This window comes from Mustela lutreola, chromosome 17 (genome assembly GCF_030435805.1).
Source record: "Mustela lutreola isolate mMusLut2 chromosome 17, mMusLut2.pri, whole genome shotgun sequence".
Classification (NCBI taxonomy): domain Eukaryota; kingdom Metazoa; phylum Chordata; class Mammalia; order Carnivora; family Mustelidae; genus Mustela; species Mustela lutreola.
The window spans coordinates 40,876,702-40,893,322 of NC_081306.1; the positions used below are offsets into that span (position 1 = coordinate 40,876,702).

General features: G+C 50.7%; 1 protein-coding gene across 3 annotated transcripts in view; it reads right to left on the reverse strand.

The window, feature by feature from the left end:
• Positions 1-15,866, reverse strand: part of LOC131819121 (paired immunoglobulin-like type 2 receptor beta) — a 25,303-nt gene extending 9,437 nt beyond the window's left edge. The window contains exons 1-4 of one of the 3 annotated variants that reach the window (XM_059153872.1): positions 15,620-15,864; positions 14,905-15,291; positions 8,310-8,507; positions 4,611-5,058 (exon numbers count right to left, since the gene is read on the reverse strand). In XM_059153872.1, the coding sequence (XP_059009855.1) occupies positions 5,054-5,058; positions 8,310-8,507; positions 14,905-15,291; positions 15,620-15,674 (645 nt within the window). In that variant the 5' untranslated portion in view covers positions 15,675-15,864 and the 3' untranslated portion in view covers positions 4,611-5,053. Of the gene's footprint in view, positions 1-4,610; positions 6,097-8,309; positions 8,508-14,904; positions 15,292-15,619 lie in introns of those variants that run through there. The other 2 variants (XM_059153870.1, XM_059153871.1) reach the window with 2 other exon arrangements.
• Positions 15,867-16,621: the final 755 nt, after the last annotated feature.

Here is a 16,621-nt window from a genome sequence, read left to right on the forward strand (position 1 = left end):
CTCTTTTATTTTTTATTTTTAAAAATTTGACAGACATCACAAGTAGGCAGAGAGGCAGGCAGAGAGAGAGGGCGAAGCAGGCTCCCCACTGAGCAGACAGCCTGATGTGGAACTGGATCCCAGGACTCCTGGGATCATGACCTGAGCCCAAAGCAGAGGCTTTAACTCACTGAGCCACCCAGGCGCCCCTGTATTTAACTTTTTCTTGATCATAATTTTTGTGGTGATAATAGATAGCTAGCAAAAAAATTTTACCATTTGAACCATTTTTACGTAGACCGCTCAGTGGCATTAAGCTCATTTACAGTGTTGTGCACACACTTAACTTTTAGGAATGCCTGTGTTCCATAAAGGCCGCACAACATTCCCCAGAATGTCCCAGTCAGCTCCAGGACCCTTCTCTCTGTGGGCTTCCGGGTGGTCATCAGGGAATTTGGGAGAAAAAGCCATGACATGATTCTGTTTCTGTGCATTTCACAGAATTCTAACTGAACATGAATTACGGTGGCCATGTGGGTCCTCTTCATCTTTTTTCCCTGCCTTTATCTGTAAAAGGGTTTTAGGAATCCGAGCTGAGCGTGGGCTGGGAAGGGAACTGGCCGATGCATCTGAGCTGAGGTGGGGGCTGCAGTCCCCGTCAGCCCTGAACTTCGTGTCGCTGTGGTCCCCGCCGGCCGTGTTTATGCGGTTTGGGTTTGCAACAGCAGACGGGCGTTCCCTCACCATTCTGGAGGCCGGAGGTCCACACTCAAGGTGTCAGGGGGGTCGTGGCCCCTCTGAAGGCTCTGGGGAGGGTCCTTCCCGCCTCTGCCAGCTTCTGGAGCTCACAGGGTCTCCGGCGTCCTTGGCGGTTGGCCCCGGGCAGTCCCTGCCTCCCGCGTCTGCCTTTCAGCGGCCAGACGGGTGACCCCGAACTACCAGGTCAGACGTGGAGTGTGTCGGGGCTGGAGGCGGTTGCCAGACGGTGAGCTCCTGTGAGGAAGTGGTTTACAAACGTTTACACAACACAAGCGTGTGCTGCGGGTGAGGACGGGAGGACCCAGAGAGGGGGAGCTCGCATCTGAGACCGCCGCCAGGACCCCAGGGGGAAGGGGCTTCTGACACCACTTTCAAGTATTATATATTCATGTTGTAAAAATTATTTTTTCTCTCAGTAGAAGCACTAAATATGTTGTTATAATCAATATTTCCAAATAACTTATTTTTTTTTATCGACAGCAATGCCAAATTAGACAACATTCCTTTGTCTCTGTTCCCAATAGGTCTTGGGAAAAGTCTATCACACCACGAACCCAGGAACACTCCTTTTAATTTTTTTTTTAAAGATTTATTTATTTGACAGAGAGAGATTACAAGTAGGCAGAGAAGCAGGCATAGAGAGAGAGGAGGAAGCAAGCTCCCTGCTGAGCAGAGAGCCCGATGCGGGACTCGATCCCAGGACCCTGAGATCATGACCCGAGCCGAAGGCAGCGGCGTAACCCACTGAGCCACACAGGCGCCCTCTCTTTAATTTTTTAAATTAAAATATAATTGACATATAGCACTGTATGAGCTTCAGGTATACAACAGAATGATTTGATATTTGTATTTCTTTTTTAAGATTTTATGTACCTATTTGACAGAGATTACAAGTAGGCAGAGAGGGGTGGGCAGAGAGAGAGAGAGAGGAGGAAGCAGGCTCCCCGCTGAGCAGAGAGCACCATTCGGGGCTCGATCCCAGGACGTCGGGATCATGTCCTGAGGGGAAGGCAGAGGCTTTAACCCACTGAGCCACCCAGATGCCCCTGACATTTGTATTATTTTGAAGTGATCATCACAATAAGTCTAGCTGACCCCCATCTCCAACATGGCTAAAAATGTTTTTCTTTCTGTTAACAGGGACTTTTAAGAGCTACTCTTAATTGTGTTCATATATCCAATACGGTATTATGAACCATAGTCGCCATGATGTACCCTATATCCCCAGGACTTATTTATTTTATAGCTGGACGTTTGTACGTTTTGACCCCCTCCACCCATGGTGCCCCCTGCCTCACCTCTGGCAACCACTGCTTTGTTCTCCCTATGAGTCTTTTGGGTTTTTTGTTTTTATTTTATTTTTTTCCCCAGATTTCACATGTAAGTAAGATCATTTGTCTCTCTCTGGTGTATTTCACGAACCATAACGCCCTCAAAACCCAACCATATTGTTGCAAATGGCAGGATTTCTTACTTTCTTTCTTTTGTTTTATTTAAGATTTTATTAATTTATTTGACAGAGAGAGACCCACTCAGGAAACACAAGCAGAGGGAGTAGGAGAGGGAGAAGCAGGCCTCCTACCAAGAAGGAGCGTGATGTGGGACTCCATCCCAGCACCCTGGGATCACGGTCTGAGCCGAAGGCGGACGCTTGACGACTGAGCCACCCAGGTGTCCCGATATCTTTCTCACTTATGGCTGATTAATATTTCATTGTGTATATACGTTACCAGACTCGTTACCAGATTTGGGTCCTTGAACCCAGCTACAATAGAAACCAAGGCTGGACCCCAAATTTAAAGGTACAGGCAAGGCTTTCGTGGGGCAACAGCCGCTGCTGAAGGGAGACACATCACGACTAAGGTGTCACCTCTGGGCATGTTTTTAGGATTAAAATGAGAAGGAGAGTCAATGAAAAAGTCAATGAGAAGTCAAATTTGGCGACCATCTGTCTGGCATCATTTTGGGAAAAATGGCCTTGGCTTGAAAATAACCAGGCCTCCAATATCCTGACAGTCTTCTTTACCTGGTAGCCCTTCTGAATATCCCCTTTGTCCTCACCCATCACCGAGTCCACCCCAACTCTGCCTTTAAAAACTCTGCCTGTGGGCACCTGGGTGGCTCAGTGGGTTAAGCCGCTGCCTTCGGCTCAGGTCATGATCTCAGGGTCCTGGGATCGAGTCCTGCATTGGGCTCTCTGCTTAGCAGGGAGCCTGCTTCCTCCTCTCTCTCTCTCTCTCATTCTCTGCCTGCCTCTCTGCCTACTTGTGATATCTCTCTGTCAAATAAATAATAAAATCTTTATTAAAAAATGTTTTAAAAAAAACGCAAGAAACTGTGACTGTAATCTGGTTCGGGGTCCAAGTCCCTACTCCGCTGTGTCGGGTATACTAGGGCCCAAACTTAAGCTTGTCAAATAAACCCTCCTGTGATGATATCGGTGTTGGCTCCTTGGTGGTCTCTGGACGCGAAAACTCGGGCGTATCACTTGTAACCTATTCCCTGCATTATCCACGTAGCAGTAGATACGCTGGCGTTGGTCATGTTTTTGGGTAACGTCCTCTCCCCACTGTGTCCCTTGAGAGCAGAAACTGAGAAAAATGTTTCTCTGAATGCTCCAGAAGTTGGTGTTTTGTCTCTACCACCATGTGACAAACACTGCTCATTTCCTGACTTCTCTGGGCATCTGTTCCCTGTGGCCCAGCTCTGACTCCATGCCCAGGACATCAGTGTCTGACCTGCCCAGCCTCCGGAGAAGTTCCAGTATCCTGTCTGCTCTGCAAACACAGGGGCACCACTCAAAGTCCTCCCCGATCCCGTCCTCCTACGGGAAGCTCCAGGTGTCTTGCCAGGGGGCTTTGGGGTAGGGATCCCAGGGTGGGATGAGAGTCGATGGGTCAAAGCTGTAGGAGGGAGAAAAAAATAATTGGGCTAAAAACAAGAAGTTCCCCAAAGCAAGCAACCAGCTTGTCTGAGGACAAAGAAGCTAGAGTGATGCCCAAGCGCCCGACCCCATCAGCACATCCCGGGTGTGGGTCCCATGGTGGAGGTGGGGGAGGGGGGAGGAAGGGCCGGAAGCCAAGGAACCCCGGCCTCAGGAGGCTGGAAGTGAACTCCCTGCCGGTGACGCCTCCAGTGACCTGGACCTGGAGCAGTTCCTGGAAGATGTTGGGACAGAGCCAGAGCAGCTGGAGGAGCCGTGGTGTGGAGATGCCGCCGGGGACTTCAGCTTGGCCTTCTTCGAGGAAGAGCTGTGTGCACCTGGCTCCCTGCGGCTCTCTCGCCCCTTCCGTGCCGGCAGCAGGGGGCGCCCCTCAGAGGGTCCCTGAGAAGCTGCTGAGTGTGGGGCTTGGTCAGGGGCTACAGGCTACAGGTCAACTGGCCGAAGTCCTAGCTGTGCAGTTCCCGTCTTAATAAAGCAGGTTCCCGCTCTCCGCAGCTGGTCTCTAACCCCGGGCTTCCCTTCGGCTTCCCTCCCTCCCCTCCGCTCCCAGGGCACGTCCCTGTGTCTGTGGGAGGCTGGCACAGTCTGAGGGATCAGGGAAGGCTGGGACACCTGAGTCCTGGAAGAAGGCCGTCGTCGGGGAGGGCAGGTCTGGGTTCAGACCGTGGCTCAGCCACTTACGAGGCACGTGGCCTGGAGAAAAGCACTGACCCCTGTGGTCCTGTTCACGGTTCGGGTGAGCGCATCCAGCCCGGGCACAGTGTGTTGGAGGCGCCTAAACGAGGTGGTGCACTGGGCAAGTGCGTGCTCGTTCTGATCGGAGGGGAAGGGGAATGGGCAGAGGAGGGGCAGCCCCTGGCTTCTGGGCTGGCTACCAGCGTCTGGGTTTATTGTGTCCCACCCCGAGGCAGTCACCCAACTCCAGTACTGGGGGAGGGATCTGGGGTGTGACCTTTTATTATAATTCATTCGTGGTGAGAAGGAGAAGACAGAAATGGAAGGAGCCATCAGTTTTCTCCTTAGATGCCTTCGGGCAAATTCCACCAGCCTTTTCAATCTCCTGGGCAAGGGCTGGGAAGGTGGAGAGGGGGTGGAGCAGATGGCTCTGTCTCTCTGTGGTCCTTGGAGGCCTTCCACACCCACTGGCTTCTGAGTCTGCCCGTCTGGCCGGGGTCATTATCAGAGGCTGTGACCCGCTGGGCAGCTCAGTCTAAGGCATCATCCTCCAGTCCCACTCGTCAGGCCTTTACGAGAGAATATAGGGTCTCCTCCTGCGGGACCTCCTTGGGATGGAGGCGGGGAGGTGCTGTAGGTGGCGAGGAGCTGGGGAAGGTGAGGGAGGCATAGAGGCTGGGGTTGTCGTCCTGGGCTTCATCCTGGCCAGAAGGAAGGAGAAGGGGGTGAGACTGTGGACGGGGAAGGGCAGCTGTTTCTCTCCTGCCTTGTGAGCCTCATGGCTGGGAACCGGTTCTGAGCTGCGGCCCGTTCCTGTCCACCCTCCGCCCCTGAACCCCGCCAGTCTCCCCACCAACCCCTTCCCTCCTCCTCCTCCAGAGTCTCTTTGCAGCATTTCCCAAGGATTGGCCCCTGCATCACAGACATGCCCTCCACCGCCCAACACCATCTAGGTGGTCCCACCATCCTCGGAGACAATCCTCTGGACACACGGGAGTCCTACATCTCCCAAACTCCAGGACCCTCTATCCCACCATACCCTGGACTTTTTTTTTTTTTTTTTTAATCCCTGGGACTGAGAACTCCGCAATATTAAACGCCAGCATCATTTTTCTGCTACAACTTTCTTTCCTTCCAGCTTTCTCCTGTTATCATCCTGCTGGCTATGCCTGCGCTTTGACCCCGTGAACTCTTGTCCCTTAATAATCCACTTTCTTTCCGGCTGTCCAAGCTCCCTGCTGACCCTCTCCTCTGCATTCCCCCTCTCACGAGCTCCTTGACCTGTTCTGTTCCCCTGTCCTTAGGCCACACTTAGCTGACGCATCTCTAATTCCGGATGAGGCCTATAACAGCGGACGCTCTTTGCTTACCCAATTTCCATTGATTTCTTTCTACTCAGTTACAGAACCTTGGTTTTATTTGGGGTGGCAGCGTGCTCCCCTACTGACAGATGTGGGGAATATGACTGCATCCTCGCCAATATGATTCAAGGGGAAGTTGTGGATACGATTTTCAGGAAGACTGAGTAAAGGACAAACAGCCGAGCATGGTCTTTTTGTCCTTTTTCCTTCCTCCTGTTTCCTGCCTGGATTCAGAAATGATGGCTGGACTCCAAGCAGCCATCTTGGATCACGAGGCAACCTTCAGGACAGAAGCCAGTAGCTAGGACAGTGAGCAGGAAGCTAGAAGCCTGAGTGCCCGAGGACAGCAGCCTCTGCCATCCGCCTTCTCATCCTTTTCTGTGAGGGGAAACAAGGAACTCTGTCTTAGGTAAGCCCTGGTACTTTTCTTCTGTGGTGCCAGCAGGGGAACATAACTTCTAACCAACATGTTCTAGAAGTTTCTACACCTGCATGGGGGAGACATGATCATGCACAGTGATGCTTTTACAGAGCTCTGGCTTCTCATCTGGGTGGAATCCTGAAATACCATCTTCTGTTCCCTCAGTGACTGTCACAGCTCTTCCTCTCCGACCCTCAGCCTCACTCTAGAGACAGCCATTGTGACTTTTCCTCTGCAGAACGAAGAGCAATTTGTATATGTTGAGTTTGTCAACATTTTTCTTCATGGCTTTTAGGTTTTACGTCATACTTAGGGAGGCCATCTCCACTGCATGGACATGAGATGGTCTCACGTGCTCTCCTCGAGTACTGGGGTTATTTTCCCCCTCATTTAACTCTTTGGTTGATCTCGGTGGAATTTATTTTGTTGTGAGTTATGAGATAATATTATTTTCCCCAGATGGCCGCTCACTCATTCCAGCACCGTGTACTGAATGACTCTCATCCTTCCCCATTGATTAGAAATGCTGCTGATTAACCTATTAAATTCTGAATATATTTTGATCTGTTTCATCCTGCCTATTTTGGGGCTTTTCTCTTCTTGGATACTGGTTTATCTGTGTTTCCATAGGAAACACAGATAATCATTTCAATCATTATAGCTTAAAATTGCAGGCGCTAATGCTCATATGGTCCTTATTCTGTGCCGGATTCTAGTCACGATGCGTTACATGTGATTGTCATGACAACCCCGGGGGAGTGTAATTACTCTTCTCATTTCACCGACGGGTGAGCTGGGGCAGAGAGTAATGGTACCATTGCACCGGCGTTTCCGCAGCCAGGACCTGACTGCAGCCGTCCGGACTCTGTGCTCCTCACTCTGTGCTTTAGTATCTCCCGCAGCTCACCTCCTCTCGCTGGACGTTTTCTTCAGAGGAATTTCAAATCAATACTGGAGGCTGGTGGGGTGTAAATGATGAACGCCTCTAGCCCTGTCCTCTTGAGCTATAGATGCGGACACCCACACTGCTCAGGGACATCTCTCCGCAGAGGCCACACTGGCACCTCTCCAACATACCCCCGACTAAGGAACCACCGTCCTCCCCCAAACATGGTCTTGACCTCCGTGTTCTCTAATTTGCTTGGTGGTTTCCCCAGGACTCATTCACCCGAGTTCTTCCCACTCCCTCACCTCTATACCAGCCCAATCCCCAAGTCTTACTGGTTTTCCTTCCTTTTTTCTTTCTCTCTCTTTTTTAAAAACTGTTTTCCTTCTTAAACTGTTCCAGGATCTGGCTCTTTCCCTCCACCCACTGCCACTGCATTAGACTGGCCCCGCCTCTGGCCCCTCCAGCACAGACTGATGGATCCGGAAGGCAGAGCTGAGGTGGCCACTTCCCTGCTTCACGTTGCCTCTGGGATCACAGGCTCTTGGGAGTCATCTAAAAGGTTCTCTTCTCCTGCTGCCAGCCTCCTCCACAGCACTGAGCTACCTACAGTTTCTTCACTGACTTCCTGCCCCTGTATGGATAGTGACCGTTTCACCACCCTCACATTGTACAGGGTCACTTCCTATGGGAAGTCCGCCTTGATTCCCCTCCTTTCTCCAGACCTACACAGCTCTTTGCAAGTGAGGCAAAGAGCTCTCCTGCCTCCAGCTCTGAGCTCCTGGAAAGCAGGACCTATGCTCTCTTTCCATTTGTTATCTCCAGTCACCCTGCTCCAGGGCGTGGAGCACTGGTTCTCAAACTTGATCACGTGCACAAAAACACTTGACTTTAAAAATGCAGTTTCCAGGGCACCTGGGTGGCTCAGTGGTTCAAGGCCTCTGCCTTCAGCTGGGGTTATGATCCTGGGGTCCTGGGATGGAGCCTGGAATTGGGCTCTCGGCTCAGCGGGGAGCCTGCTTCCCCCTCTCTCTCTGCCTGCTGCTCTGCCTACTGGTGATCTCTGTCAAATCAATAAATAAAATCTTTAAAAAAAAATAAATAAGTCCTATTAAAAACATAAAATTGAAAATACTAAAAATGCAAATTCCCAAGCCCAGACCTCAAGCCCAGCAGGGAGCTGCATTTTTCAAAGTAGAATGACCTGGGGTTATTCTGATGCAGGTGGTTCTGAGAAACACTCAGTAGGGAAGTTTGGTGGGACCATGGCCCTGAACAACTTACCTTTGCTCCTCTTCCATCTGAGGTAGAGTATCAGTCCCAAAATTGCAATTTTGAGCACAATGTCAGCCAGTGTAACTATGACCATAGGTCCTACACCCATTGAAGGTGCTGAGCTCCAGTTGCCTTCCAAGACACCACTGGTGGGGGCAGTGGTCATGGGGGCAGCGGTCGTGGGGGCCGTGGTGGTCATCTCGAGAGCTGAAAAGACATGAGAATTTAGCAGATTCTCCCCTGGAGGACTGGAGGTTTCTGGGTGAAACCATCATATCTTGTTCCCTACTTTGGGGAACACTGGGGGTGGGGACCACTCTCTGAAGCTCTCACACAGGGAGCAGGTAATGAATCCACATCACCCGGCATAGATGCTGATTGTACCTCCCATCAGTGGTGTGACCTCAGAACCTCATTTCATAGCCAACAAATAGGGATCCCTCAACTCTAGCCTCAGGCACAGCAGAGGTAATCCTCAGGGCTGGGAGATTCCCAGAGAGGCCAAGACCCCATTCCTTGTCCCCTTGGAGGCCAATGTACAGAAGCCACGCTGACTAGAGCCTGGGAGAAAGTACTTATCTGCTACTGGGCTGGGAGAAAGTGCTTGTCAGCTACTGGGCTGTAGGATCTGTTAGGATTTCTGGATCCTTTGGGGTTTCCATCAGAGAGATTTCCCAGAGAAGAGTCTCCTGATTTCTTGCCCCTCATGGGATGGGGGACACCAGCTGGGTTGCCTGAGAACTGGGAGGCATCTAAGGGGGCTGGGTGTTTAGGGTCTCATCAGTTCACCAAATCTCCAGTTTTAAGGACTGATCCCTTGCCCCCAGTACGCCTGGGGTAGTGCCCCCAAAGTCCCTCTGGTCCATCCTTTCTGGAAAGCAAATCTCCAGTCTGCTGGGTGGGTAGGGGACCCAGAGGTTTCCCTGCTTCTTAAATAGATTCTGGCCCAATCCTCCAGCTTTCTGACGCTCTTGCACTCCCACTGTCAGGCGTTCCGGGGCCGCCCTTGCTGAACCATCAGGGGATTTTGTAGTTAAAAAAGTGCCTTTCTTCCAGGTCTCCCCACTGCTGGTTTAGGGCTACGCTCCCCTGGTCTCCTAGGCCAGGTAATTAGGCTATGTGTTTCTAGCTTCCCAAATACTGATTTTGACCACATGACTCACATATTTTTTTTGTCCTTGGGCATTTTGTCTTAAAATTCCCTTTGCTAGAAAAGGTCAAACTTTTTAAAAATCCTCTTTGCTAAAAGAGGTCACTCTTTGCAGATGACATGATACAATATGTGGAAAACTCAAAAGACTCCACTCCAAATCTGCTCGAATTTGTACAGGAATTTAGTAGAGTGTCAGGATATAAAATCAATGCACAGAAATCAGTTGCATTTCTTTACACGAACAAGACAGAAGAAAGAGAAACTAAGGAGTCAATCCCATTTACAACTGCACCCCAAACCACAAGATACCTAGGAATAAACCTAACCAAAGAGGCAAAGAATCTGTACTCAGAGAACTATAAAGTACTCATGAAAGAAACCAAGGAAGACACAAATAAGTGGAAAATGTTCCATGCTCATGGGTTGGAAGAACAAACACTGTGAAAATGTCTATGCTACCTAGAACAATCCACACATTCAATGCAATCCCTATCAAAATCCCTTCCAGTTTTTTCAAATATATGGAACAAAGAATCCTAAAATTTATAGGGAATCAGAAAAGACCTCGAATAGCCAAAGGAATATTGAAAAAGAAAGCCAAAGTTGGTGACATCACAATCCCAGACTTCAAGCTCTATTCCAAAGCTGTCATCATCAAGACAGTATGGTACTGGCACAAAAACAGACACGTAGACCAATGGAACAGAATAGAGAGCCCAGAAATGGATGCTCAACTAATCTTCGACAAAGCAGGAAAGAATGAGCCTCCTCAACAAATGGTGTTGGGAAAATTGGACAGCCAGATGCAGAAATGTCGGGAGCGGGTACAGGAGGCCTACTCTAAGAGCTGTAAGGGACTGAATATGATTGGCTGTTCATTTAGGTCCACTCTCGCGGGAGGTGCATGAGCACTGCATTGTGATTGGGTAACACTGCCTGTATAAAAACGCATGCGCCGAGGGTAGAGAGAGAAAGATAAAAAGCGATTAAAGAAGAAGGTTCGCCGCTACGTGAGTCTCCGAGTCGTTCTTGCGGGCCGAGAGCGACACAGAAAAATGAAATTGGACCATTTCCTTACACCACACATGAAAATAGACTCAAAATGGACGAAGGACCTCTATGTGAGAAAGAAATCCATCAAAACACTTGAGGAGAACACAGGCAGCAACCTCCTCAACCTCAGCGGCAGCAACTTCTTCCTAGGAACATTGCCAAAGGCAAGGGAAGCAAGGGCACAAATGAACTATTGGCACTTCATCCAGATCAAAAGCTTTTGCACAGCAAAGGAAACAGTTAACAAAACCAAAAGACAACTGACAGAATGGGAGAAGACATTTGCAAATGACCTATCCGATAAAGGGCTAGTATCCAAAATCTATAAAGAGCTTAGCAAACTCAACACCCAAAGAACAAATAATCCAATCAAGAAATGGACAGACGACTTGAACAGACATTTCTGCAAAGAAGACATCCAGATGGCCAACAGACCCATGAAAAAGTGCTCCACGTCCCTCGGCATCAGGGAAATACAAATCAAAACCACAATGAGATACCGCCTCACACCAGTCAGAATGGCTAAAATTAACAAGTCAGGAAATGACAGATGCTGGCGAGCTTGTGGAGAAAGGGGAACCCTCCTACACTGTTGGTGGGAATGCAAGCTGGTGCAGCCACTCTGGAAAACAGCACGGAGTTTCCTCCAAAAGTTGAAATTAGAGCTACCCTACGACCCAGCAGTTGCACTACTGTGTATTCACCCTAAAGATACAAGCGTAGTGATCCAAAGGGGTATGTGCGCCCGAATGTTTATAGCAGCAATGTCCATGATAGCCAAACTACGGAAAGAACCTAGATGTCCATCAACAGATGAATGGATAAAGAAAAGGTCGTATATATGTACAATGGAATACTATGCAGCCATCAAAAGAAATGAAATCTTGCCATTGCGACATCGTGGATGGACCTAGAGGTATCATGCTTAGCGAAATAAGTCAATCGGAGAAAGACAATTATCATGTGATCTCCCTGATATGAAGATGTGGAGATGCAACGTGGGGAGCTTGGGGGGTTGGAAAAGAATAAATGAAAAAAGATGGGCTAGGGAGGGAGACAAACCATAAGAGACTCTTCTCAAAACAAAATGAGGGGGGCTGGGGGAAGGGGGGTAGAGAGAGGGTGGTGGGATTATGGGCATTTGGGAGGGTATCTGCTATGGTGAGTGCTTTGAAGTATGTAAACCTGGCCATTCACAGACCTGTACCCGTGGGGCTAATAATACATTATATGTCTATTAAAAAATAAAAATTAAAAAAAATTCCCTTTGCTGTCATTTTAGTAGAGTTTGGTAGGAAGGAAAGGTAAACATGCATATCACCCAGCATTTGGCCTGAATTTATGTAATGTTTTCTAGTGAAAATTATAGAAAATGAACATTCAAAAAATAATGTTGCATATTAGTTAAAAAAAAATAGAGGATTTAGAGGAAAGCGTCTTGTGAGATATTTACATGGTCCGTGGAAGAACACTGCTGAGGTTCCCGAGGGATATAAAATAGCGGCCATTCTGGTCGGAGGATTGGACTCACACTGATTTCCGTTTCTATCAATTGCCTTATAGGTTTAATGCAAGTCTGGTTTTAAAAATACCTCTAAGTGTTTTCTTCAGAACTTGGTGAGCTTATTCTAATATTCATGTGACACAACAGACCAAAACAATAGTGAGGTTTTTAGGGAAGTAATGTGGTTCTGCTGGACATACACTTAGCAGCCACTGAACTGTGACATAGTGCCAGCCACAATCCCTAGAACAGTGCAGTAGCGACAAGGGAAAAGAAGGGGAAATGGGGTTGACAGACCAGAAGTGGGTGCTCTCCTACAAAAAGGCCAGGCCTATGAGTCAATGGAGAAGAGAAAAAAAGATTCCATAAAGCTAGCTGGGACGATTGATTTGTCTCTCGCTATGAAGATCAATGTAGTTCTTGAGCTCACACCATATAGCAAAAGAAATCCTCACTAGATCAGTGAGTTTTCCTGCCAAAAGAAAGCATACAAAAATCAGAAGAAAATAAAGTATTTTCAGCTCCTAGTGGAATACCGGATTTTGGCCTAAGACATAAAAAGGAATTTACAGAGGAGAATACAGTGAGACTTGGATACAAAAAGAAAACATCTGTATGTAAAAAGCATGGTTAAGCCAAGCACAGACTTCTCAGTTCTATTTGCTGCCAATTTCCCTTAGGGGGATGTTTTTGTGTGGTGATAGTTCACTTAGGTAAAGACTTCTCTTTTTATTACTTCCATGTATTTTAAAAAATTATGCACATGAATATCCAATTAATTGTACTAACAAAAAATTAATTTATTGATGAAAAACTCATAGTGAATGTGACTGAAACTGAGAAATGATAAGAGTTAGGAGAATTAAGGAAGGAAGAGGAGGAGGGTCTGAGAAGAGCCCAAATCTCCCCAAAATGGCCACTTAAGGGAAGATGCAGGAGGTGCCCGAAATATAAACCCAAGCCTGTCTGGCTAATTCAGTCGTGAGCCATTTTCTGTTTGCTCTAAAACCAGCGCAGTGGTCCTGTGGGGCAGTGGGTACCAGGGCTGGGGACACAGACAGTGTCCTTCCCGCCAGGAGCAGTGATGTATGGTTTGGAACTGATGAGGGAGCATGAGGCTGGCTGAGGACAAAGCAAAAGCTGGCGCCTTGTACCCCCTCCTCCATCCGCTCCCCCTCAGTCCTATGTGTAGCATCCCTCAGGCAGCCCTGACTGCCCTGAACAATAAGCAAATAGTCAACTTGCAGAGCTCACAATCCTGCTAGACAGGAGTCTCCCTTGGCTTACAAATGTCCTAAATCTCACTAACAAAGACGATAGCTAGCAGGACTGTGACATCCCACCAAAAAGTCTCCCAACTGTCTTAATGTTAATGGCTGGTCTAAAGACAACATTGATCAAGCTGCAAGGGCAAGGCCTCCGGTAGGCCTCTGACATCCTGGCACCTTGTAGGCCCTCTTTAGCATGAAAAAACTCCGTTGAAACCCCCCTTCCCCTCCCCTTCCCCCAACCACAGGGTACAGAACCTGCCACCCCTCACAACCCCGGGGCAGCAGCTCTTCCTGCCCACGGGTCCTGTCCCCGTGCTTTAATAAACCACCATTTTGCACCAAAGATGTCTCAAGAATTCTTTCTTGGTCATCGGCTCCGGACCTCAGCCCACCGAACCTCACCTAGGTTCTAGAACTTCATCAGAACTGCTAGCGCGAGTAGCTGTAAAAAGCAAACCTACGGTTTTTCATTTTTAAGGAAGTCTACAGACAGCGCACCCCCTACTGCCTGCTCCTAGGAGAGATGCCCTCCCCACCCTGCTGTGGGGACAAACCCAGGTTCAAGTTCGCAAGGGCTGCTGAGTTACATGGAGGATCTAGTAATGTAGAGGATCCCATTATTCATGAACAATAGGTCAAGACAATGATAGCCTCAGGTCAGCTGGTGAGGTTGAGCAGTTACTGCTCAAGTGGAGGCTCCGGGGTTAAGCTGGGTTCAAGTCCCACCTGCACTAAGATGGTGGCTTTGGGAGGGTCCTTAGGCTGTTTGAGCCTCAGTGTCCCTATCTGTAGCAGGAAGACGACAGCATTATCTGCTGTTACTGTAGGGCCATGGGGCAGGTTAACTACGGTGACACATACGAAGCTGTTCACCCCACAGGGCACACTGAGCGGGAGCGGCTGTACTTGTGCCTCTCAAAGGCCAGCACGGAGGGGCGAGATCGGAGGGGACAACGGGGACAGGACAGGCAGAGGCGGGGACTAGGGATGGGACAGCAAGGAGGGTAAGGAGGATGGAGGCAGGGGAAGAGGGAGATGGGGAAGGAGAGGAGGGATGGGGCTGGGCGGGGAGCACTGCGGTCTGGGTTCCGAGGAGCAGAGCAGGAGGAAGTGGGGGATCGGGAAAACAGGGCATGGGGCGTCGCCAGGGGACTGGGCTCTCGGATGGGTCATCTCTGGGCACTTGCTGGGTGCGCTGGGCTGGGCCCATGGCTGGGGAGACGCAAGACTGGGGCTGGCTGGGGCTGCGCACGTGGACCCATGACAAAGGGAAGGCGGCCCACATCCTGGATGGATGGGGGCAGGGCAGGGAGGAGGCTGGAGCCCCCGCTTAGGGCAGGAAGGGAGGGAAACTGGGCAGCCCAGAAGGTGCTGAGGCTGGGGGCGTGGGGCTGGGTCTGGGGGGAGCCGTGAGGGGGTGCAGGGAGGGCAGCCCGGGCCTGGGGACATGGCGGAGAAAGAGTCAAGTCGGCAGAGGGCTGGGGAGGAGGTGGTGTGGGAGAGGAGTTTGAGAGAAGGGCGCCCAGGAAGAGGGGGGCCTGGGCCAGGCCTGGGGGATGCGGGCGCCATGGCCTTTAGGAGCCTCAGGGCGAGCGTGGTGGCTGCCGGGGCAGCTGGACTCACCGGGGGTGATGGTGAGTTTGGTCCCGTTGAGGGCCTGACACACCCTCTTGCCGCATCTTAATGTTTCCACTTGGATCCGGCAAAAGTACAAATTCCCATCCTTCTCCTGCAGGTTCGATATCTGCAGGGAGCCCAACCTCCGACCCGGTGATAATTCAAGGGAGATCCGGTTCCTGTAGTCCTTATGGATGAAAGGCTGAGTACTGTTGTAGATGACCGGCCCATGGAAGTGTGTCCGTCTCAAGGCTACACTCACTCTGGGATCCGGGGCTAAGTCCCAGTCGTGATAGAAGGCGAAAGGGATGCGGACGGAGCCACCCTCGGGGGCTGAGAGGCGGTCTGGTTGGTTGATTCCGTAGTTAGTTGAATCACACTCTGCTGATCTACCTGCAGGAGCGGGGAGAGGAGCGACTTGAAGCCACGGGGAGAGATGAAGACGATAAGCCCAGCCCTTCTGACAGCCTCCCCGACGGGCAGTAGTGGGACAGATGGTAGGACTGGCTCCCTGGCCTGGGTGTTCCCCTCGCCCGGCATGGGGTAGGGAGGAGGGTGAAGGGTTGGGGCTGACCAGCACTATGGGACCAGCCCGTCCCTTGCTGGGGCTGGGAGGCCTGGCCAGCTCCCCCAGCAGACCCCCTGTCCAGCTGCCCAGCCACAGCCCTTGCTGGGGACTCGCTGGGCCTCGGGGCAGAGCCTGGGAGTCCCGGACACTCACCAGCCTGCAGACGTGACGGCAGCAGCAGCAGAGACAGCAGCAGGAACAGACCCATTGTCTCACTCTCCTCCCCGGGGAGGAGGCATCAGCAGCTCAGTCAAGGCCAGAGGGAGGCCCTAGGAGGTGCCTCCTTGGGGAGTCGGGAGACACCCAGAGAGCGAGGATCAGGCTCCTTCAGAAGACTAAGGGAGGGTGCGAGCCTTCCCCAAACTCACCCGTCTCCAGAGTGACCAGCACTTCCTTTATCAATCTGGTTTCTTCTTATATTGCAAAAGTGCTTCCTTGTGGTCAGAGCCCAGAGAGCTATGAGGCCCCAGCCTCTATCTTCCTGCTGAGGGCCATGTTTCTGACCTTGGCCATGTGTGGCCTCTCCTCTTCTGCCTCCACTCCTGGCCACTGCCAGCACCTCTACATCTCCTTAGGAGTCCGTCTTAACTGCTCCTGGCGGGGAAGGGGCGTGAGCAGATTCAGCTCCAGGTCTGCCAGCGAGAGGACAGGCAGCCAGGAGTCTCTGAGAAGAGAGAAGGAGGAGGGAACCACTGGTGTTGAGATGCCCTCGACCTCCAGCCCCAGCACCAGGAACACCCACTTGCTCTCGGTCCCTGTCCTTCCTGGCCTTGGTTCCCCTTCAGCCCCTCCCCTGCTGTCCTGTCCAGGACCCAGGCCTACCAGACCCCTTCCCTGCCCTGATCAGATCCTTTTGGGCAATCTCACACCCTGCCTTTGGTTAAGAGGCTGGGTGGGCCTTCTGGAGGCCATTCTTTGACTCCCCATAATGCAAGACCATATCTGTAGGTCCTTCTGTTCTCCGCTCTAGGTGAGGAGACCAAGGCTCAGAGGAGACCTGCCCTAGGTTTTATGAGTCTAAGGTAGGAGGCCCATGACCGATACTCTAGACTTGCTGAGTCCACAGAGCATTCTGCTCCTTCTGGATGCTTCTGTCTGGTTGTCCCACAAAACCTCTGGGCCTCAGCTCCTGAGTGCAGAGTTCTGGAGGGTGAC